The 27,671-nt window shown below is 29.6% G+C and overlaps 2 protein-coding genes across 3 annotated transcripts; one reads left to right on the top strand and one right to left on the bottom strand.

The window, feature by feature from the left end:
• Positions 1 to 594: 594 nt before the first annotated feature.
• LOC114419300 (protein GRIP-like) lies at positions 595 to 10,491 on the top strand. 2 transcript variants are annotated; one of them, XR_003668233.1, is made up of 22 exons: positions 595 to 800; positions 1,259 to 1,773; positions 2,118 to 2,233; positions 2,660 to 2,829; positions 3,371 to 3,464; positions 4,064 to 4,150; positions 4,343 to 4,423; positions 5,112 to 5,237; positions 6,114 to 6,222; positions 6,297 to 6,376; positions 6,906 to 7,034; positions 7,120 to 7,220; positions 7,433 to 7,566; positions 7,675 to 7,772; positions 7,875 to 7,994; positions 8,103 to 8,130; positions 8,295 to 8,353; positions 8,658 to 8,729; positions 8,829 to 8,943; positions 9,121 to 9,226; positions 9,330 to 9,388; positions 9,937 to 10,491. XR_003668233.1 is itself a non-coding variant. In XM_028384953.1 (22 exons), the coding sequence occupies exons 2-22, from the start codon at positions 1,323 to 1,325 to the stop codon at positions 10,048 to 10,050; spliced, it is 2,382 nt and encodes a 793-aa protein (XP_028240754.1). In that variant the 5' UTR covers positions 595 to 800; positions 1,259 to 1,322; the 3' UTR covers positions 10,051 to 10,491. The 2 variants fall into 2 exon arrangements, 1 of the variants encoding a protein (XP_028240754.1); XM_028384953.1 differs by having other exon boundaries at positions 8,829 to 8,876.
• Positions 10,492 to 23,402: 12,911 nt separating this feature from the next.
• Positions 23,403 to 25,229, bottom strand: LOC114419293 (phosphoserine aminotransferase 1, chloroplastic-like). Its single transcript, XM_028384942.1, has one exon. The coding sequence runs from the start codon at positions 25,106 to 25,108 to the stop codon at positions 23,867 to 23,869; it is 1,242 nt and encodes a 413-aa protein (XP_028240743.1). The 5' UTR covers positions 25,109 to 25,229; the 3' UTR covers positions 23,403 to 23,866.
• Between the last annotated feature and the right edge of the window lie 2,442 nt (positions 25,230 to 27,671).

Here is a 27,671-nt window from a genome sequence, read left to right as displayed (position 1 = left end):
AATATTACTAAGTTATAAGGAACAAAATTATATTAACCTAAATATTTTTTAATAAGTCTAACATCTGTTTTTGTTTGGTTAGGAAATAGATATAACTTATCTCTACACGGCCAATAGTCTAGTAAGCAAATGGTGGAAAACACTATGAAAAACTATAAAAATTAAAATCACAATTACTTCAAGCACGGAACAAATGTAAAAATAGATGGACTAAGATATATGATTGAAACGCAACGTTTTATATAATTTGAAGTATACTGTTTCCATTTATCATAAACCTTTTCTTTTAGAACTTGCTTCTCCTTGTAACAATAAAAAGGATTTTGAGTATTTAAAAGTAATAATTTATTTATTTTATATAGCAATTATAATTTTTATTAAAAACATAAAAAGGTGATAAATATATTTTAATCTAAATTTTATCATTTTTAAACGCTTAAAATTAACTTCAACATCTGATATTAAGTTTTTTCCAAATTCTAAATTCCAAATTTAAATATATTTATTCTTTAATTAATTTTTTTAGAAAAATACGGGCAAGATTACTCAAATACCCTCGCTAAATCAAAATATTACATCATTATGCTGGATCCAAATCCTCTTTCCCAGTTCGTAAGACTGTCTGGGACATTCGGAAACGGCAGCGTTTTCTACTCTCCTTACCGTGCACGCCGGCGTGAGATCCATTCCGCCACCGATCCCACCTCCACCGGCACTTCCCGCGTTCAAATCGATTAAGCTCGTTTATTTGCTGATTTCTCTTCCACTTTCGTTCTGCAGCACAGTTTCCCCACACTCAGGTATATTCAATTAAAATGCTCTTGAATATTTCTCCCAATTCAATGATGCTATTGGTTTCTCGTTGAATTCAAATTCCATTAAATGCATCACAAGGTTTTGAGGAAGAGAATCAGATGCCACCAAAATTGAGCTCTGTTATGGATTCTCTCTAGCTGATTACGTAACATGTTTATTGCTTCTCGTGAAAAATCATGTGATTGATTCGGTTTTATGGATTCTCATGTGTGTAGCATTTTGAAGTTGAATTGAAAGTAATTGAAAAATTTTAATTCTCGATTTGCCTTTGGAGTTGTTTGTGATTGAAGTTTTTAAAAACACGTGTGTTGATGTTATCCATTTTAATCTTTAAGTTAAGATGCTAAGTGGCTTTATTGTGAATCAATGCCTGGTTGAAAATTTCTCTCTGTATCTCATATAACATTGTGGGTTCATGGCTATTGACTGTGCCCAATTGCAGCTTATGCTGGTCAGACTTGTGCTGCAAGAGGTTGATTGCATCTGGTGAAGGGGATACTGGTGGAATGATGGATACTCACGCAGAAGATTCTGCTAGATCTGAGGAGAATTTTCCTGATGTGACTCATCATAATGAAGATGGAAGCAACGGAAATCTTATATTGGAAAATGGTTTGTCTGATGGCAATCAAGGTCCTGCTGATACTCATGATCAGCTTCTACAAATGGTTATGGACCTCAGGTTTCAGAATGACTTCTTGAAGTCCCAGTTTGAGGGATTTAAAAATGTAGACAGTGTACATAGTGACTCTAATATACAGAAAGGAGTTGGTGGCTTGGAAGATGGGGAATCTGACATTGTGAAAGAACTAAAGGATAAGATACAATTGTTAAATAAAGAATTTCTGGAAGAAAAACAAACAAGAATTGCATCAGAAGAGGCTTTGAAGCATCTTCAAACGGCTTACTCAGAGGCAGAAGCAAAGGCCCAAGAGCTCTCTGAAAAGCTTGCAGAAGGTCTGGTTATGATTTTGTTGCCTATATGAAACAGTGAAAGCGATTCATCAATCATAAATGAACAAATTTGACTTACATTAAATATTGCCATTTGTATGATTACTTATTTTCTTGTATGGAAGCCAGCTCATCTCTAAAACCAATTCCTTCATCTACAGATTGGGTTATTTTTCCTCTTGGAGTTTAAGAATGACATATATATATATATATATATATATATATATATAAACATTAAACAATATGTTTAGTGGCTCCTGAAATCATACAGGCAAAAGAGAATTAATATTGCTCTAGATGGCTTTATCTTCCTTAGAATGAATGCATTGCATTGTTTTTTTGTGTAGCTCAAACGAAGTTAGACCAAGAAGTAAAAGAGCGTGAAGAGAAGTACCTTGAACTTGATTCCAAGTTTAATAGGCTTCACAAACGAGCAAAACAGCGCATTCAAGAAGTTCAAAAGGTGAATTTTTGCTATATCCTTTTCTTCTTTTTTATTTTTTCATGCTGATGTTGTCTACATTTTCTTTGAAGTGCTACTACTTACATAGTCTTTAATCATAAACTGTACTCAAACTCCTGATCATAAAGTCTTTCCCCCCCAAAAAAATTGTCCAGTGTAGCCACATTAGTAGTTTGTTTAAATGGTATTATTCCTATCTCTTATGATCAAAATTTTGTAATTAGAGTAAATTGTCTGTCTTCTAATGATGAGCCCTGGACCCCAGAATTCTTATACAAGCACAAAATAAGTCAGGAAGTTCTTGTTCAGTGCTTCAAAAAAACCACCCATTGAAGCAACTTACTCTCTAGAGGCACTTCATTGGATTATTGTATGTTTTTATGTTGGCGTGAGTCTAATTTTTTGTTTGAGAAATTTCATTTGTAGGAAAAAGATGATCTTGAGGCCCGCTTCTCTGAGGTGAATGAAATTGCAGAGCGAGCATCATCCCAACAGTCAGCATTGCAACAAGAATTAGAGCGCACTAGGAAGCAAGCAAATGAGGCATTGAAAGCCATGGATGTTGACAGACAACAACTAAGAAGTGCAAACAACAAGTAAGCCCACTAATTTACTTTTCATCATGACGATTGATGAGTACATTCATTAATTGGAAACTTGTGTATCTGTAGTTGGTGTCAGGAGAAGCTATGTTCTCAATTATCTTGTATTTTAGGACTGATATGTATAATAATAAGTTGTGACTATAATAGTTCATCCAAACCTCATTAAAGGTTATTTGTGCTGCAATGATCAAATCACTACAACTTATACCGCCCTTTATTTCTCCCCTTTCTTCTTTATTCATGCATGACTGGCTTTACTTTTTATTTCAAATTTTAATTATGAAATATGGAGAAAAGAAACACACAACTGCACACACGGGAGGTAGTGTTTTTTTGTCTTCTTATAGGTTGGGTTCAGTGTGCCTTATTGATTAGTTATTCTCTAGTAATGTTTGTTATACATATACTATAATACTCCTTCTGGTCTCGAATATACACAAAAAAAACCTTGTGTCTTGGTCTCAAGTATAAGCAAATTTTAACTAACATTACCTAATTTGTTATTATTGATGTAAAAATCTATGTTTCCCAGTCTTCGAGATACCATTGAAGATTTAAGGCGTTCATTGCAACCTAAAGAGAGTGCTATTGAGGCATTGCAACAATCAGTTGTAGAAAAGGAACAGGTACAAATGATTTGTTCATTTTCATTGTTGAAGTGTTTATTTGATTTGGATCTCTTATATGTTTATTTAATGTTTTTTCTTTCTGACGTCTGATTATAAGTTTGTCTCATGCAGATGTTTGCATATACAACTTAACTCCATACTCTATTTATGGCTGTAAACTAAACAATTGATTCTTTGCATGTGACTAGTTAATACATAGCAAAGTAGATTTTATAGCCAACTTGTTTCTCAAGCACAGATTTACATTTAGGCCAAAATATATTAATATGTCTACTCCATTCCTTTAAATGGTGTTCCGGACTGAGTCCATTGGGATCCTCTAATGTGACAAGACAACATTTTAGAAATGAAATCTTTCTTTGTCCAACTTTAAGTGTTTGCTTTATGTGTTTTTGTCCTCTCCGATTCAAACACCTTTTATGACTTCTCTCAGATATTTTTCATGACTTTTTATGATATTTTAAAGGCCTATTGTTGTAACTTTTGTCTGCAGTAATAACTGTGTCATGAAACTTGTGTATTTCTGTTATTTGGAAGCACATCATTTAAAAGTTGTTATATATAACTATGTTCCTTGAACAAAATTGATGACTCAGATGTTGGAAGATATGAGAGGGTTGCTTCAGGCTGCTGAAGAAAAAAGGCAAGCGGCACTAGCTGAGCTCTCAGCTAAACATCAAAAGGTACATGAACTCTAGCATTTTTGGTTGACTGTTTTCATAGTTTATCTTTTAGGAGGACACCATATCCTTGTGTATTCTTTCATCCCTCTTCGAATTTCTTTTACTGAATAAAAGGTTATATTCTATATAATCTGTACTGTGTATTTAGAATCTAGTTGTGCTTTGGCTTCAACACAATGTTTGTTTCTGCAGAATATACAGAGTTTGGAGGCTCAACTTAATGATGCATTGTCTGACAGAAGTAAGGCAACTGAATCCATTTCTTCACTGCAGGTGAGTTCAATGATCATGAGCTTTTTTCCATACTTGATGTGGTTCAAGACAGGGGAAAAGATGCTGCTGAGTTGAAAATTGTGTTCCATGAGATGGTTAAAGGGGCGTTGATAACCAGATCTTAATGATTATTCATATATGGCTGTCTTTTTTAGTTTATGTTTAGCTCTACTTTTAAATAGAGGTCTGCCATGGCCAAGGTAACCAGACCATTTATAAATGGATTTTGGATCTGAAACCACCAACCAATCTAATTTTGAAAAGGTTCAGGCTTTACTTTCAAACTGTTATTAGGCCTTGAATTAATCTGATTGGAGACATTTGAGGATGAGCTGCATCAGCTGATGGGTTTCTTATTCTTAGACATTTCATATAAATTTGTGTTAGTGTGTAGCATGTTTTTATCTTGAATATTTGACTTAAATTTAAATTCAACATTTCATATAAAATAAAGCACATATATAACAAATATAATTATTTAAATTCTCTCTGAATATTAAGTTTGCAGTCAATGCACTAATTTTATAGGTAATAATTAAATGAATTGTTATAGAAGAATAAAAGTTTTTATTTGGACATGTCTCCAGTTTCCAGTCGGTTCATATATAATATAAGTAAATGTGGTCCTGAACATGTTAGAAGTTTCCAGCTGATGGCCTGACCTTGCTTAATCCACTAATGCCTCCAGGTTCTAGTTGCAGAAAAAGAATCCAGAATTGCAGAGATGGAAGCGGCATCAACAGGAGAAGCTGCACGACTCAGAGCAGCTGTGGAAAGTGTGAAAGGGGAGCTTTCTCACCTAAAAGAGGAGCATGTATGGTCCTGACTTCAGAATGTGTAAATTAGTGTTCCACTGTTGTTGGGTTTCTCTTCCTTTTCCTTAACCCAGAATGTTTGTTGTGATATTATGCATATATCTGACAGTTAAACTGTGCAGAAAATCAGTTCAGTAATGCATAAATTCAATTTTAAAATTAATATAAGATAAAACAGGCAGAAAGTACATATATGTGACTTGTTTTAGAAAATGACGCTATCTTGTTATTTGTAACATCTTGTTAGGCAACTATTATGTCTATGTACCTATAGACAATATGAATCTGCTGAATAACTGACTACAGAACTATTTGAGTGGAATTTTTGTCACTTATTCTACTCATCAACTTTCATGTCTTGTAAATGTGGAAGCATCTCAAATTGTAAATTCATTAATCACAAATGATCATGTTTATGCAATTTTAAATGATGCATTGACTTCTGTATTACATTTGTTGACATGGAAGAATGATTTCCTTATCTAACTTTTTGGGTTGAGTTTTCCCCTAAAATTATGCTTGTACAATCAAGAATGAAGTTGCCATAGTTAACTGAAACACTTGTTTTAGATGTTTAAATCACTTAATAAAATTCTTCTATTATTTATCTTGCTGAGAATGGTTTTCAATTTTTTCATATGTTAATTAAATGTAATAATTGTCATCAATATTCTTTCCCTTTATACATGGAAGAAAAATGTGGTTTTAGCCCTCTGGGGGTCTTTTGCAAAACTTGGTTTTGGCATAGGCAACAAGGATGAGTATTTGAAGAGAATTTGGAATGTTTAGAAATTTGGAGATCTTATTGTTACTGAACTTATTACCGGATTGTTTTGTTATATGGTTGCTTTAATCTTGAGCTGTGGTGTGTTCAGGAAAAAGAAAGGGAAAGCTGGGAGACTGCTTCTCAGGCACTTAAAGCAAAACTTGAAATTGCAGAGAGCAACTGCATACGTGCAGAAGTTGAAGTAGCAAAAATAAGAAGTACATATTAATCCTTTTGTAAGCTTTCTCATATTCATTTTAATATACATATTTATGCTTTTGACAATGGTCAGGTCAGCTGGAATCAGAGGTATCCACCCAAACAAGAATCCTCAATATGAGAGATGCCGAATTGTTGGCTGCCAAAGAAGAGGTTCTAATTAAACTTGTTACTAATTAGCTGGTAGAAAATTAAACTAATTAAATTGTGTTGCTCTATAGCTTTTTCTTGTAGCTTAAAGAGTGTCAAACAGTTCTTGTGGAGCATCAGCATATTTTCTTATTTTCATTAGAAAGTATGGTGTGTGATAATGTAATGTCATACAGAATCCCTGTTGTAGGAGAGAACCCTGTTTCTGAGGTGTATCTGTTATTGTTCTGTATTGTAATAGTAACTTGATACAGTTTAAAGTTTTTGTTGGTATGTTTTTACATAGTATAGGCACTACTAGGTTGACAAGACGGTTAGTACTTAAGAGAATCTGATATTTTTATCTCTATATTTCATAACAAAACATCATTTACAACATATAGGCACAAGTGTTTACGGAAATATGGCTTGTATTCAATCCACATCCTTGAATGATTGTTGATTAGTCTCTTGGCAACAAAACATACAAAGACTAGACACATCATTTACAATACATGTCTGCTGTTTGACATGGGTTTTTGTACCACTGCAGATCAGCTCTCTTGAGAAGGAATTTTCTTCATACAAAGTTCGTGCACATGCACTTCTTCAAAAGAAGGATGCTGAGCTGGCTGCTGCTAAAGATTCTGAACAACTCAAAGCTCTAGAGGAAACTCTGAGAGTATATTTGATCAGTATTTTGTAGAAGACGTTGTTTGAGTAGTGTATATAAATTAATCACCAATTGCATCCTTAATTTTCTCCAGGAGGTGGAAAATGAAGTATTATCAATAACAGAAGAAAGGGATAGAGTTCTTCAAGATCTTCAATCTGCTATGGCTAATCATGAGAAAGAGATTGCAGAAAGGTGCCATATTTATTGACAAATCTATATGGGCTTGTCTGCCTGATTTTGAATACTAGATAATTATAACATATAACTGGAAGGAAAAGATGAATCACTAGTAACTGATTTTGTGTTGTGCTATGGTTTGGGTAAAAAATTGGATACACTACTGTAATTGCATTTCTTCCTGTTGAGTGTGGAGCAGTCAAAACCTCTCATTTTATTAATTTCAGAGACACAGCCCTTGAAAATGTCAAGCAACAGATAAGGAGCTTTGAAATAAAGCTTGACTCAGCTAATGTTAAACACCTAAAAGAGAAAGAGGAATGGGGACTAAGTCTTCAAAATGTAGAAGAAACATGGAGAAGTAATACACTCTGCTACTTGGTTAAATAATTGCTTATATCTTATACTTCTTTGATTCTCCTATCTGTCTGAATTTGGTATATATTTTAACTTCAATCAAACTTTGCAGTCAGATGCGAGGCAATGAAGGCTGAAAATGAAGCTACTGCTACAAAAGATATGCAAAAGGAATTGGAAGAGTTCAAACAGCGATGTAAAAAACTGAAGGTAAGCTTCAAATCCTTAAACCTTAGCTTGGACTCCCCATTCCCCCCACCTCAAATAGTGTTTTTCCCTGTCTCTCGTGCTAACTGAATCTATAACTTCTAGGAAGAACATGCTTCATTTCATGATCTTGCTGATAGAATGATTGAGGAGAAAGACTATGAAATATCCAGACTTATAGATGAAAATAAGAATCTTCGTCAGTCTCTTCAATCAAGACCACCAGTATGTTTTTATCTGCTTTTTCAATATCATGAGAGTTAAGAGATTGGTCATATACTTTTAATTTCCATGGTCTGGCATATTTATCTGCTGGTTTCACAATGCTGTCAGGTCGATCAGAATGATAATTATACAACAGGTACTAATTTATTTATAGTATGACAGTAGTTGTTCCTCTTGTAAAGTTTCTTTGAAGTATCTCTTCATGGTTATGAATATTTTTTACATTGTTGCTAAATGCTTTCACAAGTAAAACATTTAGGGGTGGTAAGTGACATTTCTTTATTCAACTGTTATGTACAGCCATGCATAAATTGGATTCAACAAATTTAAGCCCCTCAGCAGCAGAACAGCAAATTCTGGTATAGCACTTTTCATTCTCAATTTTCAGTTTAAATCATTTATCTCTGTAATATTGTAGAGATTCTTTTTTTCTATTTTGAAAGTAGTGCATAGCAATATGTTAGGGTTGTACAACTGTTTTAGTTGTGTCATCTTGACCTCACTATCTCTTTTTTGGTGTGTGGGGTGGGGGGGGGGGGGGGTGGAAGTTGAGAGATTTTTTATTCAAAATATACAAAACTATTTCTTTCAGACTCTTTCATCTATTTAGTAGACTTTTGAGATTCCTTCATTTCATTTTTTTTATATTTTGTCACAATTCAGATTTTGGCTAGACAACAAGCCCAAAGAGAGGAAGAGCTAGCACTGTCACAGCGCCATATTTTAGCTCTTCAAGTATGTCTTTGATATTTTTAGAATATCTATCTCATATCCCCCATCGGGCCATCTACCTTTTCTTTTGTAATACTATATAATATAATGTTGCTATTTTAGGAAGAAATTGAGGAGCTTGAACGTGAGAATCGTCTCCACAGCCAACAGGTTTATACGTGTTAAAATTTTGGAATTGTATTTCCATCTGAAAAAATGTCACAAGTGGCTCTACAAGGTCAATGATTGTTTCGTTAATTGCAGGACTAATTTTCTAGGTTTATTTAAAACTGAAATTTATTATGTGATTTTACATTTGGATATAGATTCCCTTGACAAAGGAAAAAGTTAAGACTTTCGTTGTTTTTTTCTTGTGCAAACCTAGGCTCATGAATTTCAAATATTCTAACTGTAGGAGGCAATGTTAAAGGATGAGCTTCGCAGTATGGAAAGATCAAAGAAAAGGGAAGGTGTTGATATGACATATTTGAAAAATGTTATCTTAAAGCTGCTTGAGACTGGTATGAATTTCAAAAACAAAATGAAGAGATTCTTTTTTTCAATCTCGTTACATTTATTAACTAGATTGAGAAGCTAGTTAATGTAAATATTTTCTTTGACCAGGTGAAGTTGAGGTATTGCTACCAGTTATTGGAATGCTGCTTCAGTTTAGTCCAGAAGAGGTAATTTTGTCATCTTCTACTTTGCATCCTTAAGACTTAATGAGGGAGGAATGAACTTGTTCAAAGAGGTGCACTCTATACGATGCTTTTACATCTCAAAAGTTAAAATTAAGTGTTTTCATTAGAAATCACTTTGAAGTAATTTTGACTTCCAGAAAAAGATTTGGCTAAGACTGTGAATATGCTGCACTGAGACAAACACTCATCCATGAGTACAACGTCAGCAACCTTAGAAATTTTAAACATGTTCTGTTAAGAGAATTTCATATGTTCAAGCATTTAATTAGATGGTCACTAAAGTAATGGCTCAAACAGTATGTTTCATGCTCAAAATGTTATCCTGCTATGTAATTCTTTAGTTTCCCCGTAATTTTTCTGATATAATCAAAAAGACATCTCTCAGAAAAGTCAAAAGGTATTTCTAAATTGTTTTTATGATACAGAAATTTCTTTCAGTGGCTAACAGAATATAAGTAAATTATTTTTAAACCATAAGTTGTTGATGACTGAAAAGGAAACAATTCTCTGCAATTTAATCGTGAGTGCAGATACAGAAGTGTCAACAGGCATATCACAACTCCACAGATGTTCCACCACCAAATCCTGCAAGCGATACTTCAGGATCTGGCCTATCGCTTTTCTCAAGATTCACATTTTCTTAATGGCATAAATGGGAGTGCTGGCGAATTTTGTTGTTGCTGTTAGAATGTCTGCTTCTTCCATCCAGCTCTAGGAGTATGTTTATTTAGTCACTGTTACTGAGAAAGCAGGTTTGTATCTGTAAATTAGAAGGGGGATGGCGGGGGGATCTTGGTTACAACAGCAATTGTTCCATGCAAGTGTAAAGAAACATCAAGAGTAATGTACAACAAATACCACAACAGGGAGGGAGAATTCACGGGATGTTCTGCCTGTTATTTAGCCAAAGATATAGTTCATTTTTTACCATTGAATATGTCGAGTCACAAAATATTACTAGAAAATTGTATCATGTCTTTATATGATTTTTCAATTGGCAATGCCAAAGGAATGAGAAGTGTCCTTTTGAGTTCATGTTTGCAAATAATCATAAGGCATTTTTAGTATCACTGAGTTTTCATGAAGATTTGCTTTTTCATTGGTTCATTAGAAATTGTTTATCGAATTTTGATTGGTCGGAACTGTATTGTTATTACAGGCCAGTTAAGGTGTTATGAGCTGCTCATTCTGGTCTGGTTTACTGCTTAATTATCGGAGATAGTGACATAGTGTAACAGATTGATGCTGCAGGCTCTCTTGAACTGCTTCTAAGTAAATTACTGTTGATTGATATTGTAAGCAATTGATATTCTTGTGGAAAGATTAGGTGAGTGCCAAATTTCTGATATGATGGAAAACAAATAAATAAAATGTGTTCGTAGATACGCTATTTAGTTATAATTTAATGAAGTTTTACAGAGTTTATAAGCAATGACACCGTAAAACTGTCACAGACAAAAGCTGAATTTAGTTATAATTTAATTAATTGAAATTATACAAAGTATATAAGCATTGACACGGGTAAAACCACACACACAAACTAAATGTGCTACCTGACAATGTGCAGGATTGGAATCCTGATTTAAAAAATTCACAACCCCTTCCTCTCCCCCAATCCATTCCCCTCCTCTTATGACTCAAATAAAATAAGGATTTTTCTTTGCCCATCATTCAAATTGTTAGTACACTCAAGCATAACATTGTGCAATTTCAATTTTGTCTTTTCATAAAATTGATACGGATTTTCAATCTGTATAATTGTATGAGACTTACGTATTGTCAATCCTTAACATGTGACTTTTAGGTTATTAACGTATACATTAGATAAAAATTAATTGTCACAAAATTTATTATGTAAATTTACAGATAAATTAAATATACGTTAGAAATTTTAGTGTTATATATAATGAAGAGCGTCGTATTAATAATGTGAAAGTCACATGTTCGATTCATGCTTAGACCATTAATTCGTAAAATATATTTCTTTTTAAATTAAAATAAAATCTTATGAACCAGTTAGAGATTCACAATCCATAAGCCCGGCAAAATTGAAATTTCACTTATTATCAATGACTTTACTGTATCTGATCTCATGGTGAATTATATGTATAATATTTAGCATTGGATTTTATAAATTTAAATATATACTTATAAAGTTATATCGTTTGAAATTGTTGATATCACGTACAAGGTATATCGTGAAACCAAATTTATAATAACATTAACATCACTCTAGATCGACTTTGTTATAAACAATTATTAGTATACATCTAAATTGAAAAGGTAAACATCATACAGCCATCGGCATATAACCAAGGAATTTGGTATCCTGAGATAAAGCGATTTTTCCCTCTGTAATGCTAAGATTTTTAACCTCAAATCTTCTATACTAATGCTATTTACTAGGAGGGATAATAGTGTAGTTTGAATAGACTTAGATATAGTATTAAAACCAATTAAATCATAAAAATAAAGTAATTTAGTTTAGCTCGATTTAAATATAGTATTAAAACCAATTAAATCGAATGCATAATAATATAAGAAAAAACTTATCTAAAATATTTACAATATCTCATCATAAGTTATAAAACAGTCAAAATTATAAATTATTGCTTAGAATAATCTCACGTTTTCGACCATAAAAAAAAATAAAAATCTCACGTTTTCTAAAATTACAATTCCATATTCACACATATATTACATTCAGACATAGAGTAAATGATTAGTTCTATAAGACCCCGTGCAATCTAACCCCTCCCCCAGGCATGATTTATATATAAGAACACGGTACTTGTACAAATATGAGTAGTATAATAATTTCATAAACAAAATTATATATATAAATTTGTTTAGGATTGGATTGAAACAATTTTTAAAATCACAAAAAATCAGAATTCAATAAAAGAGACTATTTTGATTTATTTGGTTTTTAATTTATTTGATTATTAATTTTTCAATTTGACTTTTGAATTACATCAAACTTCATCAATTTAAGAACATTTTAGTCTTTACATTGCTTGTTACAACCCTGCCATGAAAGTCTACTATACCTCTTGTTTTGCTGTCGAATCAAGTAATCATGCACATGTTATCCTAATTCAAACTTTCAAGATCCTGAGATCCACAACCAAATAGGCAAAGAAACTTTGTTTATTTGAATTATAAAAAAGTTTCACCTCACTTCTTTTCATTCTTGCATTGAGTCTCTCTCTCTTTGTTGTTTGAAAAAAATGAGAGAGAGAAAAGCAAAACTACAACAAACTGGAAGACCAAAAAACTTCACACTTGGCAGGAAATGAACCATTATATTACAAAAAAAATATTATTCAACCAAAATAAATATCTCTCATATAATATCTTTGCATGTACTTGAGGGTTGTTTTTTAATACAACTACGAGGTTTGAAATTAAAACTTCACACAAACTAGGTATCCAAACTCTCTCCCCGTCACTGGACCATCGATCCTAATGAGTTTTAGTTTTTAAGGGTTGGCAAAGGATTAGGACACATGTGACACACATGATTAGTTTGCAGCCAACGCCGCCACAATACATATATGGTTGATGTCACATGACATGTTGATGGCTTCCTCAGATGCCGGAATCATTCCGAAACAAGCCAGTATCAATGATGGTCATTTCAAACAATAAAGGGATCTCTTCGTGTTTGAGATTCCAAAGGAGAAGGAGGAGGCGTAGAAGCAAAACCATCAACTTGAAACAGTTCTTGAACACAAGATATGACCCCTTCTGTTATTTCTTCAATAGAATCAATGAAAAAGTTTATGCGAGATAACAGTGTCTGCAAGAGTTTACCCTCGTGCAAGAAGCTATGACAATTAAGGTACGGTTTGAGAGGGAGAGTATAACAAGAGTGTTGGATCAGGTGCAGTATTGAGATGAACCCTAATGGAAAATTTGAAAATATCACCAGGCAACAACGTGGCGTGTTGATTCATCTTAACCCTCGACACGCTGAGGAGTAGCGTTGTGGTTTACTTCGTTCTGCGTACGCCATGCAAAAGAATACCGTAAATATGATAAATAAAACAAGATAATACTCAACTTTGTCTTTTATTTTCTCTTATATACTTCTTATATATATACTTGTAAAGCTTAGCTGCATGTACAAAGATTGAAGTCATGACTAATTCTTTGTTTGTGAAAGAAAGAAAAAAATCTTCTCCTTAGAATTCTAGGTGCAGACTCTGCATACAGATAAAGCCTTTATATAGGAAAACAATTTTCTTTTCTGATTAAAGATCGAAATCAAGATGATTAATTAATATGATGATCTCTATATCTTTTTCGTTTTTGAATGATGAATGTATATATGTTTTTAAATTTGTTAAAAAATAATGTTACTTTAATATTTGATAAATTAAGCGGTTATTTATCTTTTTAAAAAGATTGATATAATTACTTATCTATTTATAATATAATTTTTGTTTAGACTTTTTTTATGGCTTCCATGTGTATCATCTTGTCAAAATTAGCTATTATGAATTTTTTGCATATTAACTATAGCTTGTAAATTAATATTTTTGCATCTGGTCAGAATGTTTTAGGTCAAGTCATTTATAACTTTAAAGGTTTTATTAAATAATTTGTCTCCCCATAATTTTTCAGATATAATTCTTTTAATTAAGGTCAATTTTGTATATTAATTATAGCTTGTAAATTAGTAATATTTTTTGCATCTGGTCAGAATGTTTTAGTCAAGTCATCTATAATTTTAAATGTTTTATTAAATATTTTTGTCTCCCCATAATTCTCCTGATATAATCTTTTTAAAAAATTAATTGAAATTTAATTTATAGATAAATATAAAAAAAAACTTTGAATTAAAAGGAATAAACAGTTAAAAAGATACCAAATTTTTTTAAAAAAACATAATGATGGTGCAGAAAAAGCAAATTTGTATTTAAATAATAGCTGGTACTTGAGAAGTCAAGTCAAACTATAACGGCACAAAAAATGGAAAATGCAAATGTTATGAGTTTCATTCTATTTATATTAGATTCATGATCTCGTCAGAATTGGTAATTCTGGAATTTTTTGCAAATTAACGATAGCCTTTCAAAAAATTCATGATACAGATACGAACGATAGACCCATTTTTTATGAAGAAGACAACTGTTTATACATGTACCTTTTCATGAACAAACACATATTCATGAAACAATAAAATCTTTAATTCATTTAAAATCTCACACAATTAGACAGATAGAAATCGCAACTCTCTCATTTTATAGATGTAGCTAATAATTTTTTTTCATTGAGTTGCTAATAAAATAATAATTTTATTTTTAATATTTGGCACGACTAATTATAAATAACAAAATTTATTAAAAAATAAATATAAAATTCATTAATTTATTATGGATTAAGAAATATTAAAAATTAAAAATAAAAATTATTATTTTATTATAAATTCAATGTTGGGAAAAAAATTTATTAAAAAACAAACATAATTTTTTAATTTATGATAACCTAAAACATATGTTAGCCTTATTTGATTAACTAGATTACCCCTCTACCTTATTCAAATACCACATGTGTCCCCTCATAAATACGAGACACTTTTTTTATGTTTTTCTTGAATTTACATTAATCCTCTAGTTACCATGTTTTATTTTATATTTATTAGCTTTATTGTTATGGTTTCCATGTGTATCATTCCATCATAATTAGTAATTGAATGTGGCCTGCGGGACTCAAGTTTGGATATACCTACCAAACCTTATGGAAAAATGTCTTCAGTCATCAAATTAAGCGAATTAATTTATAAGTGAGCAAATTTTTCAAAAGCATTTATATTTCAGAATGGTCTTAAACAACATAAATAAAGTGGATGTTACCAGAGTTATAAAATTAATTTCGTGGATAAAGATTTAAAGGTTGAAGGAAGAATGAGAGAAAAAGTTATGGATTGAATTCTAATAACAACTAACAACAGTTGTTACTCGTGATCCACCTCAAACCATATGAAGCACTTCCGATCCCTACAGTGGCACTCGTCATGTTTGTGTATATTTTAAAAAATAAGGAGGATTAGTGCAGGGGATGTTAAAAAAATAAGAAGAATTTGTACAATTTTACAAAATTTAAAAAATAATTAGTGTATGTTACTATAAAAAAATTTAAAAATTCACACATTAATTACAACCTAATGAAATTCATGACAATAATACAACCAAAAAACCAAGAACACATTGTGTAATTTTGATAACATAGTCACTAAACAGACGAACAATCTTATTACAATGCAACAATATGAAATGATTGTCACATAATTGACTCAAGAACTAGATGGTAATTAACCCATGCCATGCAAAAGGTAACATGAAAATTTTGCCTGTTTTTGTATTTTCTTTCTAACTTTTTCTTCTCTAAACATTATATATAGTGAGGGAAACAATATTATAATTTCAGTCATATAAATATCGTAGCCTTCGTGGGTCCTCTCACTCATTGTTGCCTTGCCACCGAACCCTAACACCCCCCTTTGTTCACCCTCATCCCTTTCGGCGCTCCTTAAGCAGAAACTCCGCTGCCTTAACACCATCGTCATCTACCACATTCTCCATGATGTTGCGGAGCAGATAGAAAGCGATGAGGGTGCCATGGTTGGGGTTTGGGCGCTGGTGTTTCATTGCGGCAAATGGTGAAGGAAGATAGGGTTGTGGGCGCAGCAAATCCATGAAAGACAATTTTGCAGTTTAACAATTTTTTGTCATCGTGGACTATGGTTGGTGGCGAGAGGTAATAGTGAGTGAGGGGACTCACTAAAGCTACGAGATTAGGAATAACGTTATCTTTTAATAAAACATTAAATTGAAAATCAAAATAAAATATAAAATTTATTATAAGATCCTCAAGTTTGAATTAAAAAAAATTAATTTAATTGACTCATGCATGGTGATATTTTATGATTAATTAAACTATATATACATAATACACATCTTTGTATAACTTACTTTAATGCTACTGTAAAATAACAAGTTAATTTTGTATTAGATTTGTTGTTATGTCTTCTTTCATGTGAGTCATCTTGTCAGAGTTAATTATTCTGACATTTATGTATATTAATTATAGCTTGTACACATGGAAGTCTTAACAACACATCTAACTAATATACGTACATAGAATGAAACTCTTAACATTTGCTTCTCGGTTTTTTGTGTGCAGTTATTGTTTGATATTTTTTTACTTGACTTCAAGTATATGCAAATTTGCCTTTTCTCCACCATCATTATCGTTTTTTATTTATTTAAAAATATGATATTTTTTAATGGCTTATTCCTTTGATAGGATGTGCTTTTTTTTGTATTATAATCTAATGAGTTGACGCAGCTCTATAAAGTTTAGATATTTTGTATTATAATCTCTGTATTTTAGATTTATTTGAATTTGATTTATGTTACATCATTTGTAATTTTAAGGGCTTTTATTCCATATTTTGATTTAATTTACTTTTTTTTACTCAAATTAAAAAGTACACTTCTTGCACTGCAGTAGAAATCGCTATTATCTAATGAAATTGAAAGATTTCATGAATATAGTTGTCAAAATATGTCAAGTTATTAACCCTCTTAGAATGGATTCAACTCATTCGAGATACAATATGATTCTTTTTAAAAAAATTAAATCTAATCTTTAAAATTAAATCTAATCTTAATGAGATCCTCAACCCAGAATTTGATTAATTAATTAATGTGATATATCTAGGCTGCCAATGGATCGTTTGATCTTCATTTAGACTAGATTAAGGTATGCTCTTGCAATTTTTTTTAGCTTTTAATTACTTGCATTAAATTGTTTATGTTAGGCTAGATCTTTCCAATAAAAAATAGGAGTTTGTTAATTTACCCTTACTTATTTTTTTAGAATGAATAAGTTAGCAAGTTACATTTAATGTATTTTAAGAAAATTTATAATTATAATTTATTAACTTATTTCATCTAAAAATAGGTGAGTATAAGTTACTAAATCATATATGCATATTTGTTAACATACACTCCATTCTTTTTAGGAGTAAGTTAGCAAGTTAAAGCTGAGTGTATTTTAAGAATATCTATAATTATAATTTTCTAACTTATTTCTTTTATTTAAAAAATAAGTGGGTGAAAGTTAACAAACCCCTAAAAAATAAGAATAAAGTTTAAGGACAGGAAACATTTGTTATGAACTTTATTAAATTATTATAAATATATAAATGCTAATTGATATACAAGATATAAAAAAAAGAGTTTAACCAATAAAGGTTGGTTCAATTAATAAATAGGTCAGCAATTAGCCTACAAAAAATCGGACTCACAAATATTTAATCTTACAATCAAAGTGGTCTAATTCACACACACAAGGTAAAAGAGACTTCAAACATCAGGAGTCCATTTCATGTTTATAATAGTCTGTTGATCATATTTAATTAGATTTAATGGATCTACTATTTAATGTAGAATTAAAATTCTCACATTGATACTATTTATTATATGATTTTGATAATTAAATATTAATTTTAATAGTTTTAATGTGAAGTGGTAATATTAAAAATATTATATTATTAATTAAACACCAACAAATCATTAGTCTTGGTAGTATTAGATTTGGTCTCCTAAATAAGATATCAAATTTAAGTTCTTTCTATAAAAAAATCAACAAAATTGTTATATATTTTGCACCAATATCATAATGACCCAAAATATTATTACATATACTAATTTAAAATAAAATAGGTAACATTATTTTTTATTTCATAAATGGTAATATTATATATATATATATATATATATATATATATATATATATATATATATATATATATATATCTTCCTGACCTATTACATAAAAAATTAATCTTCGCTCAAGTGTATATTTGTCATTAATTTAAGAAAATTTACATATGATAAACATCAAATATAAATTTTCTTCCTAAATAAATTATTTTCATTCATCAAAATAATAAAACTTTATAGAGTTGCGTCAACTCATTAGATTATTTTTTAGTTTAGTTGTTAAATATATTAATTTAACTTTTTTTTAATTATTAAAATAAGTAGTCAATGTCAATATCCTTAAAACAAATGTTCATAGTCATTGGTCGAAACTCAAATTTAACTTAACACTAGTCGTTGATTAAAATCAATCAAACGAACAAAATTATATTTAAGAAATAATTAAATTACTCAAATTAATTTTCTTATTACATAATTTTGATAACTTTAATATTAAATAATAAAATTAAATATTATATTACTAGTTATGCTAAAATTTATTTTCTTTAAGACTAGTTGGTGTTGAATTAAAAATATTTCATGGATAATAATAATTAAATATATTAATTTTATAAATAAGTAAATAAATTTATAATAATTTATAATATTTCATTTTAATTAATAGTTACGTATAAAAAATAAGAAATAAATTATTATATTCATATATAAGTATATTTTTTTTTAATTTACTTGTGAAAATACATTTTATTAACAGTAATAATTACACGTAAGAATTTTATAAAAAAAATTGGCTTAAATTAAAGCTGACTATTCTATTCAGATAAAGAAATGGCCAAAGCCTACATCAATATCAGCTAACGGATATGCTTGACGAGAAATGCCCTCAATCCAACATATCTTATTATAAATGAATGAAAGATTAGTGAAATTCAAAATTGCAATATATTTTTTGACAGATACAATATTTTATTATAATTAAGAATGAAAATAAAGAAATACCCAATTATTGATCAAAACTTAAACTTTATAATAGTCAATATTTGACTTAAATTTAATTTTGATCCCTCTATTTTATTCAATACATAATTTTGATCTATCTATTTTAAAATTGAAACATTTGATCATCTTATTTTTAAAAATTAATATTTTGTGTCTCTTATTTTAAAATACAAACATTTAGTTTCATATTTTAAAAAATTCACAATTTTTTATCAAGTATTTTGGAAAATCTACCATTTTGATTTAATGTTTAATTTTTTTTCTATGTTTTATTTATTTTATATCTTATTTTGTAATTAATTAAATCATTTATTAATTATACCTTAAATAAATATGTTAGGTTTAGGGCTCAACTAGACTAAAATAAAATAAAAAGTAGACAAAATTGAAAATTTCACCAAAATTTCTAAAATAAGAAGACTAAATGTCACTACTTTAAAATGAAATGATTAAAATTGTGTAATTTTTAAAATAAGAAGATCAAATATCCCAATTTTAAAATAGAAAAATCAAATTAAATTATGAATCTAACAAAATAAAGGAATCATAATTACATTTAAGCCTTAATATTTCAAGATATGCTTCATTTTTTTTTTGCCGGATAGTATGCTCCATTAAAAATATAATTAATCACATTTCTCAATTTTAATATCACACTAAGTATTTTAACATTAATAACCTTATTTATAAACTTATATCTTAAAAAGTACTACTAAATATAAATATAAAAAGTGTAAAATTAATTTAAACATTTACATAGATTTAAAATATGGTATACTTGTAAAAACTTGTATAATTAATTTAAACGGATCCATGAATTTAAAATCTAGTATACTTTGTAATCTTTTGTTATTACAAAGGTTAAAGCTATAATTAATTTAATTTTGAACTTAAATATATTTAAGGTCTTTGATAAATTATGATTAAATTTTATTTTGAGTCTCATAAATTTTTTATTTTAAATTCATGATATATTAAAATTTTTATTTTAATTTTATGTCATTAATTAAATGATAGTGTGATATTATTGTTGAGAATATTAATTTGTAAGGTAATACATCTCAAACTCCCTCTCTTTTTATTTTTTTCACTACCTATGATATGCAATAAAATATTATGATAAGAACTAAGATATAAGATTTTTCAGAAAGTGATTAAAAAGATTGTTTTATTGATATTTTTAGAATATTCCTATTTCGGCACAAATAAAAAAGATTAAAAATGAAACTATAGGAAAAGACAAAAAAATCCTCCTAGAGTACCTTTTTCATATTTAAATTGATTTTGTTTTAAATTATCTATTTTTATACTGATATCTATTTTATATTTAGTATCAAATCCAATTTTCTTATGTTTTCCGATCCAATTTCCTATAATAAAAATCTATTGTATCTAAAACTTAAAATAACACAAAAAATTATTAGAAACTTATAATAAATTTAATCATTTATTTATGATAGATCTTAAATATATTTAAGACTTTTTCCGCATAACGATAAAAAAAAAATATCTCTTTCTCTCTATATATAAAATCATCTCCTCTGAATATTCTGTTTAATCCGGAAATAACCTTTTATATATATTGGCAGATAGTTGAGTCTGTGTTTTGGATTAATGATAGAGCTAGAGACTATTCATTTAATTATATCCATTTTTTTTTCTTTTTAGATGATGAAATATGAATAGATGGATGATTAATTCAATCATGTTTATATAATATGTGCGGTGAATCCATGACATGAAACACTCAACAACTTAATTTTTTTCGTTAAAGGATAATATCATTTTTTTTCAGTAAGGATAATATCAATTTAACGATTGATGATAAATTAAAATATTACATATATTTATCTTTAAAATATTACATATATTTATCTTTTCACATAGATGACGGTACAAAGGTAACAAAGTCTAAAAATTAAGACAAGTTAGTTGCGGACAGATCGATGTCTATGCCGACATAGTTGTTTTCCTTGATTATGAATACTGAAAACCTTGGATGTCAAAAATACTAGAAATATTCAAATTCTTTTAAATCAAATATGTTGATGAAGATTTTTATAATTTTAAATATTTTTTCTTTATAATATTTTTTATATTTTATTTAACCTAAAATTTTATTTTATGTATTACACAAGATCAATATTTGTTTTTTTATATAACTAAAAGTTATAATAAATAACTAAATATACTTAAAATATCACTAAATAATTATTTTAAGTATATAAATCATATTTTAGATTTATAAGTAACAATTTAAATTATGATATAAAATTATTTTTTAACTATTTTTTTTAAAAAAAACTTGCGATTGATCAATTTATAGAAAAAGATAGAAAGGAAAGTAAATTAAAAAAGATACATAGTTAAGAAGTTAAGTATACAAATAAACATAAAAGAAGACTAGTGTGAAATGGTTGTTGTGATAATAACATGGGGATGCATATTCAGGAGAGAAAGGCTAAGGTTATGATAGGTACTGAAGGATCAAAAGAGATGAAATGGGACAAAAGTGTAAAGAATGAAAAGAGATGAAAGAGAAGGAAAAATAAAATGTTTTGGTGGAGATGAAAGAAAGTGTAAAAAGATTAAAAATTTGAATTAAAGTGATTAGGTAAATAATAAAAAAAGAAAGTAGAAAAATAATGATTAACCAAAATATCATTTGTACATCCATTATAAACAAACGTTCAATTCAATTTCAGTTAAGATGGATTTTTTTAAAATAATAAATTAATTATATTTTTAGTCCCTCGAATTTTCCATATTTCAATTTTTAACCCTTCAAATTATTTTGACATTTTTTTAATTCTTTATCAATTTTTTGCTAGTATTTTTAGTCCCTCTACATTTTTGTCCATTTTAACCCTTTTTTTTATTTTTGTTACTCAAAACTAGTCACTTTTTTGCCTCAGTTCCTCGTTTATTTTACAGTTAATTAGATCTTCAGTCCCTCAAAATTTTCAAATTCCAACTTTTAGTCCTTTAAACTTTGTTTGACAATTTTTAATTTTTCATTAATTTTTTGTCAGTATTTTTAGTCCCTCAATTTTTTGCTCATTTTTAATCCCTTTATTTTTATTACTCAAAATTTATTCCTGTTTAGTCCATTTTTAGTCTTTATTCATTTTATATTTGAGACTAATTTTGAGAAATAAAAATAAATAAGACTAAACATGGATAAAATTTTTTAGAAAGACTAAAAGTGATGATAGAAAATTAATAGACTAAAAGTTGTCAAAAAAAATTAAGGGATTAAAAATTAGAAGCTAAAAAATTCAAGGGATTAAAAACTTAATTAACCATTTATGTTATTAATAAATGAGGGACTAAAATGAGAAAAAATTAGAGGGAATAAAAGTGATAACAAAAAATTAATAAAGGACTAAAAGTTGTTAATTATATTTTTTTTTGAAAAACTAAAAATTGAAAGCTAAAAAAACTTGAGGGACTATAATTTAATTAACCAAAAAAATTAACATATGTAAATTACATAATCAATTATCCTACTAAGGCGAGACCAACTTAACCAAATTCAAAAGTTTCAATGTATGCATAATTGATTATGTTGATAATTGATTACGGATGCAAAAAAGCACGAGGGTATTCTTAAGGTCAATCTTGACAACTTATTATATAGTGCATTGTGCAATCCTCGGTAGCTAGAACTTTTACTCGCTTTCAATCCACATTTTTTTTTTTCAAAACATTCATCTACATTGACCTCCATCAAACACCTTCATCAAAACTTTCATCCCAAATCAATTGCAATTACTTTCAGGTGATTCATCTCCTTAAACCAAACAGCCCCTAAGGGAGTGTTTGATTCTATTGAAAGTTGGAAGGGTAAAAGTGAGTAGCAATGAAATTGAGAGCGTGGGTGTAACTTAATTTAATATAATCAACAATTTTGGGTAGAAGTAGAACTTATCATTCTGGTCCCTCCCCTTGCTAGAATAGCTGATAACTTGATGGCGTGGTTAAGCAGCAAGCTGACACTCGAAAGAGCCGAAAAGTTGAGAATTGGAATCTCTTGAATAATAAAATCAAAAATTAAATTCAAAACTTATTACAAGATAGAAGTTAGAACTCTTAAGAAAAAACATCAAGCTGATTGAAAATTCGGATTGATTCAAATTCAATGCCCAAAGAACACCACAGATACATACACACATACAATAACTTTTCCTCCCCTCAACCTTTGTAGCGTTAAATCATGGGATTTGAAATTCGTAGAGAATTTGCCACAGATCCACAGCAGTAGTTCAATTTTCATCCTCATTCAATTTATTGAGAATGTACTACCTGGTACATCCAGTAAAATATCACATGGGACTCAAAATCCATACAAACTTGTAGTAGTAATAGGAGAGGGTATTTCAATAAATCAAAAACTAAACTACTTCACTTGTGATCGACAACGGTAAAGCCCAATGAAAACACTACCTGCCGACCCAAATTTGAATATGAAATATGGCAAAAGAAAGTTTAAAAAAAAAAGACAGCTAAGATACCTAACTAAAGAAAGCAAAAAACTGAAAGAGATTGTGACCCTTTCTGCATACCAGACAAATACTTTCAACATAAAAAGCTAATGCACCTAAGCAGTGTCTGCTCTGCCTAATACTGTGACTAGACGAACACGCCCCCAACTTGGATGCAATAGCAATAGGTTTATACAATGCAAGTATTTGATTCAGATTGAGGTTACTCCATTAGGCTCTTAAGCATGCCTGGCCTGAAAATCCTTCATGAAAGCCACCAACTTCTCAACCCCAGCCAAAGGCATGGCATTGTAAATAGAAGCCCTCATACCTCCCACTGACCTATGTCCCTTGAGCTGCACCATCTTCTCCTTAGCAGCCTCCTTGATAAACTCACCCTCCAGCTCTGATTTCTCCAAAGTGAAAGGCACATTCATCAAAGACCTCACAGACTTCTCAACAGGGCACTTATAAAACCCTTTGCTCCCATCAATTGCACTGTAGAGAATCTCAGCTTTCTTCTTGTTCCTCCTCTCAACCTCCCCCAACCCACCTTGCTCCAACAAGTCCTCAAACACCAACCCACACATGTAAATCCCATAGCAAGGAGGGGTGTTGTAGAGTGAATCGTTCTCATCATGGATCTTGTAATCAAACATCACAGGTGTGACACCCTGTGCATTCCCAATGAGGTCCTTTCTGATGATCACAATGGTGACACCAGAGGGCCCCACATTCTTCTGGGCCCCAGCATAGATAACCCCAAACCTTGACACATCCACAGGCTTGGAGCAGAAATTTGAGGACATATCAGCAACCAAAACACCACTCTTGGGAACAGGGTAGTCCTTGAACTCCACCCCATGGATGGTCTCATTGGCACAGATATGAAGATACCCAGAATTGTTGTTCTGCTCCAAATCGTGAAAAGATGGGATCTTTGTGTACTTTTCGGGTTTCCCAGACCAGATCACGGTGGGCTTGCAGTACTTCTGCGCCTCCTTGGCGGCCTTGTCGCTCCAGGAGCCGGTGACGACGTAGTCGACGGCGGAGTCGGGGGAGGAGCAGAGGTTGAGGGGGACGGCGGCAAACTGGGAGGTGGCGCCGCCCTGGAGGAAGAGGACGGAGTATTCCGGAGGGATCTGGAGGAGGGCGCGGAGATCCGATTCGGCCTTTTGGATTATGGAGAGAAACTCTTTGCCGCGGTGGCTCATCTCCATGACGCTCATGCCAGATCCGTGCCAGTTGTAGAGCTCGGATTGGGCGCGGAGGAGGACGTTTTCCGGGAGGGTGGCGGGGCCGGCGGCGAAGTTGAAGACGCGATCTTGGGAGTGGGTGAGGGGCGGAGCTTGGGTGTGGAGTTGGGTGGCGCATTTGATGGATGTGGGTTTGAACTTGAAGGAGGAAGAAGAGAAAGGAAAAGAAGGTTTGGTGCGGTTTTGGAAGAGGCCGGTGTGAGGGGATGTTGTTGCCATTGACATGGTTATGGTTATAGAGAGTTTGGTGTTTTCTTTTTGGTAATGGAAATGAAGAATGGAGGAGGTAGCTGTTGCTGTTTGTTGTGGCAAAGGTCTGAGGCAGAAAGATGGAGGATTTATATTGAGACAATTATTAATAAAAATACTTGAAGCAACTCATCTAATAGATATATTATATTATAAATAAATAGTAGATTTAATAAGTATTTATAAATGTAAAAAAATATTAAATTTATTTAATTATCAATTCCTATAAAAATATATTTAAATATATCATTAAGTTAAATATCAAATTTTGTAAATAAAATAAATGAATAAAAATAAAGATATGGGATGTAAGTATATATTCAGAATTTATATGTTTAAATAATAAAATTCGTTATGTTTTAGAACTTACGACTAGTTCTCTTTTGGATTTGGGTAGGTATACAGTGAATTTTATGCATTAGTACTAATCTTTTTTATTGTTTTGTTCAGTGTGTGTATTAGTTATAAATTATATCTTAGATTGTGTCAATAATTGTGTATGGTTTTTTTTAATGCAAATAGCCAATGTTTATAGGTTTTATTAATTAATGTATCAAGGATATGGTTAAGAAATTAATTAAAAATTATGAAATTTTTTATCTATAGTTTCTTAATTAAAAAAGCATTTGCTATAATTTTTAATAAGAAAAATGTTAGTAATATATTTTTAACACTTTTTTATTGATTAAATTTATTAAAAATTACATAATTTGGTAAGTTTTACATCTTATTTAATTTCTCTCTCATAATTTATAGTTTTCAATAATTAAAAAAAACAAGATAAATATAATATTTAAGGTCTAAACTTATGATAATATTTATATAAGATTAAACGATAGTATAAAATATTTATTTACAATTTATCTTTTCATCTCTTTTATTGTGTTACCCCGTTTTATTTTATTATTTCTGTCTTTTTCTTAACTCCTAATTATAAAATAAAAATTATGAATAGAAACAAGTTTCTGCTCAAAACGTTGGCCATCAAGCAAATGTCACAATCGTATCTACGAGTGCAATGCAATTTGCGAAAGATGCTGTTGGTGGTACAAAGTTGGTGTGTCGTGTGTAATTGGAGAGTAGGAAAGAGGGAGTGAGATATTTGTTTTTGGTTCATAATTTTATTATTCTACTTTAGACTTCAATTTTGAATTCTCCTCTTTTAAAAGGAGACGAAGTTGAGAGAAACATTAAAAAAAACCTCTCATGCCAAGATGACTTGTTAGCGGGTCACCACCCAAACTTCTCACTCAAAGCCTTGTTTTGGTTACAAGAGAAAAATTGTATTTAATGGAGTTACATATTCAAATATCAAAACTCAACATTCCGTATCACATAATTTTATGTTAATTAATTCACGCGTTTGAGAGTTAATATTTTATATGATATATAAAACTTTTTTTTTATTCTTTTCTATTTAATAACCAAAAATAAATAAATTTTCTAATCACTAATCATAAATATTAAAAATTAATGTAAAATAAATGTTGAATATAATAATTAGAAATATTTGTTTTCTAAAAATAATTTAATATTGATAAATAATACTATTAAATACTTTTGACCTGTGTGTTTAAACACTAATTCCCAAAATTAATAAAAGAATAACTAATTTAAATTTTGCAAAAATATTAGTTTTGTTTCTTTTCTTTTTCTTATGTAGTGAGAATTAAAAAATATTTTTTCTAAAAAAATTATGGTTTACTTTTTTTTTAATTTTTTAATAATTTTTTTAGCCTCTAAAATTTGTTTAGACTGCACTTCAAACTTAAGATTTTTATATTATTTTTAGTTGGTAAACATTAGATGAGTTACTTAAAGCCAAAAAATATTTTATTATTATTATTTAAAATTAGTTAAACAACAATATTAATATAAGTAACATCATGTCATTCACTCTTATAGTAAATTTTGTTAAACAAATTGCTTCACTTAAAGCAACTCTTAGAAGCAATGTCAAATATGACTTCACAAATTATGTTTGATAAAAAAATTTAAATTATTATTATCAAACTCAATAAGCTTATCAATAATTTGTAATTAGGTAAAAGGATAAAAATATTTTACGGTATGAATAGATATCCTATTTTCTCTATTCATAAATAAAAATAAAAGGGGTTGATGTTTCTTTCTTGGATGGAGAGTGTGGTAATATATAAATAATAGTGATTTTTTTAGCAACCTACACACACATACTTAAATATGTTAGTTACCATAAAAAGGATATTATAAATAATGATATTTAAAAGTAACATAATAAATCGTGAAGGTACTTACTGCTATAAAAAATTTATTTGATAAATTAATTTTTTTTCAATAATTATTTACACATATTTCATTTTATCAATCGGATCTTTAAATTAAAATTCTTATTGAATAATTAAACATAAATTTTTATAAAATGTTAAGACACTATTTGGTATTTAATTAAATAAACTAATTGAACGTATAGTGTATTCGTAAAAAATATAATTGAGTACACTATAAGTGTATATCTTGTTTTCTATTATTTTTATCTATCCTTATTTTTTTTTATCAC

The sequence above is a fragment of the Glycine soja genome, chromosome 1 (assembly GCF_004193775.1).
Source record: "Glycine soja cultivar W05 chromosome 1, ASM419377v2, whole genome shotgun sequence".
NCBI classification, from domain to species: Eukaryota; Viridiplantae; Streptophyta; class Magnoliopsida; order Fabales; family Fabaceae; genus Glycine; species Glycine soja.
The sequence above is the reverse complement of the archived record's forward strand: the minus strand, read 5'-3'. Positions and strand labels throughout refer to the sequence as shown.

Excerpts from the sequence above, each read along its gene's own strand:
- LOC114419300 (XM_028384953.1), top strand. The coding sequence starts at position 1,323 with ATGATGGATACTCACGCAGAAGATTCTGCTAGATCTGAGGAGAATTTT. Across the intron at positions 5,238-6,113 it reads CTCACCTAAAAGAGGAGCAT|GAAAAAGAAAGGGAAAGCTG; the intron begins GTATGGTCCTGA and ends TGGTGTGTTCAG. Across the intron at positions 6,377-6,905 it reads TGTTGGCTGCCAAAGAAGAG|ATCAGCTCTCTTGAGAAGGA; the intron begins GTTCTAATTAAA and ends GTACCACTGCAG.
- LOC114419293 (XM_028384942.1), bottom strand. The coding sequence starts at position 25,108 with ATGTCAATGGCAACAACATCCCCTCACACCGGCCTCTTCCAAAACCGC.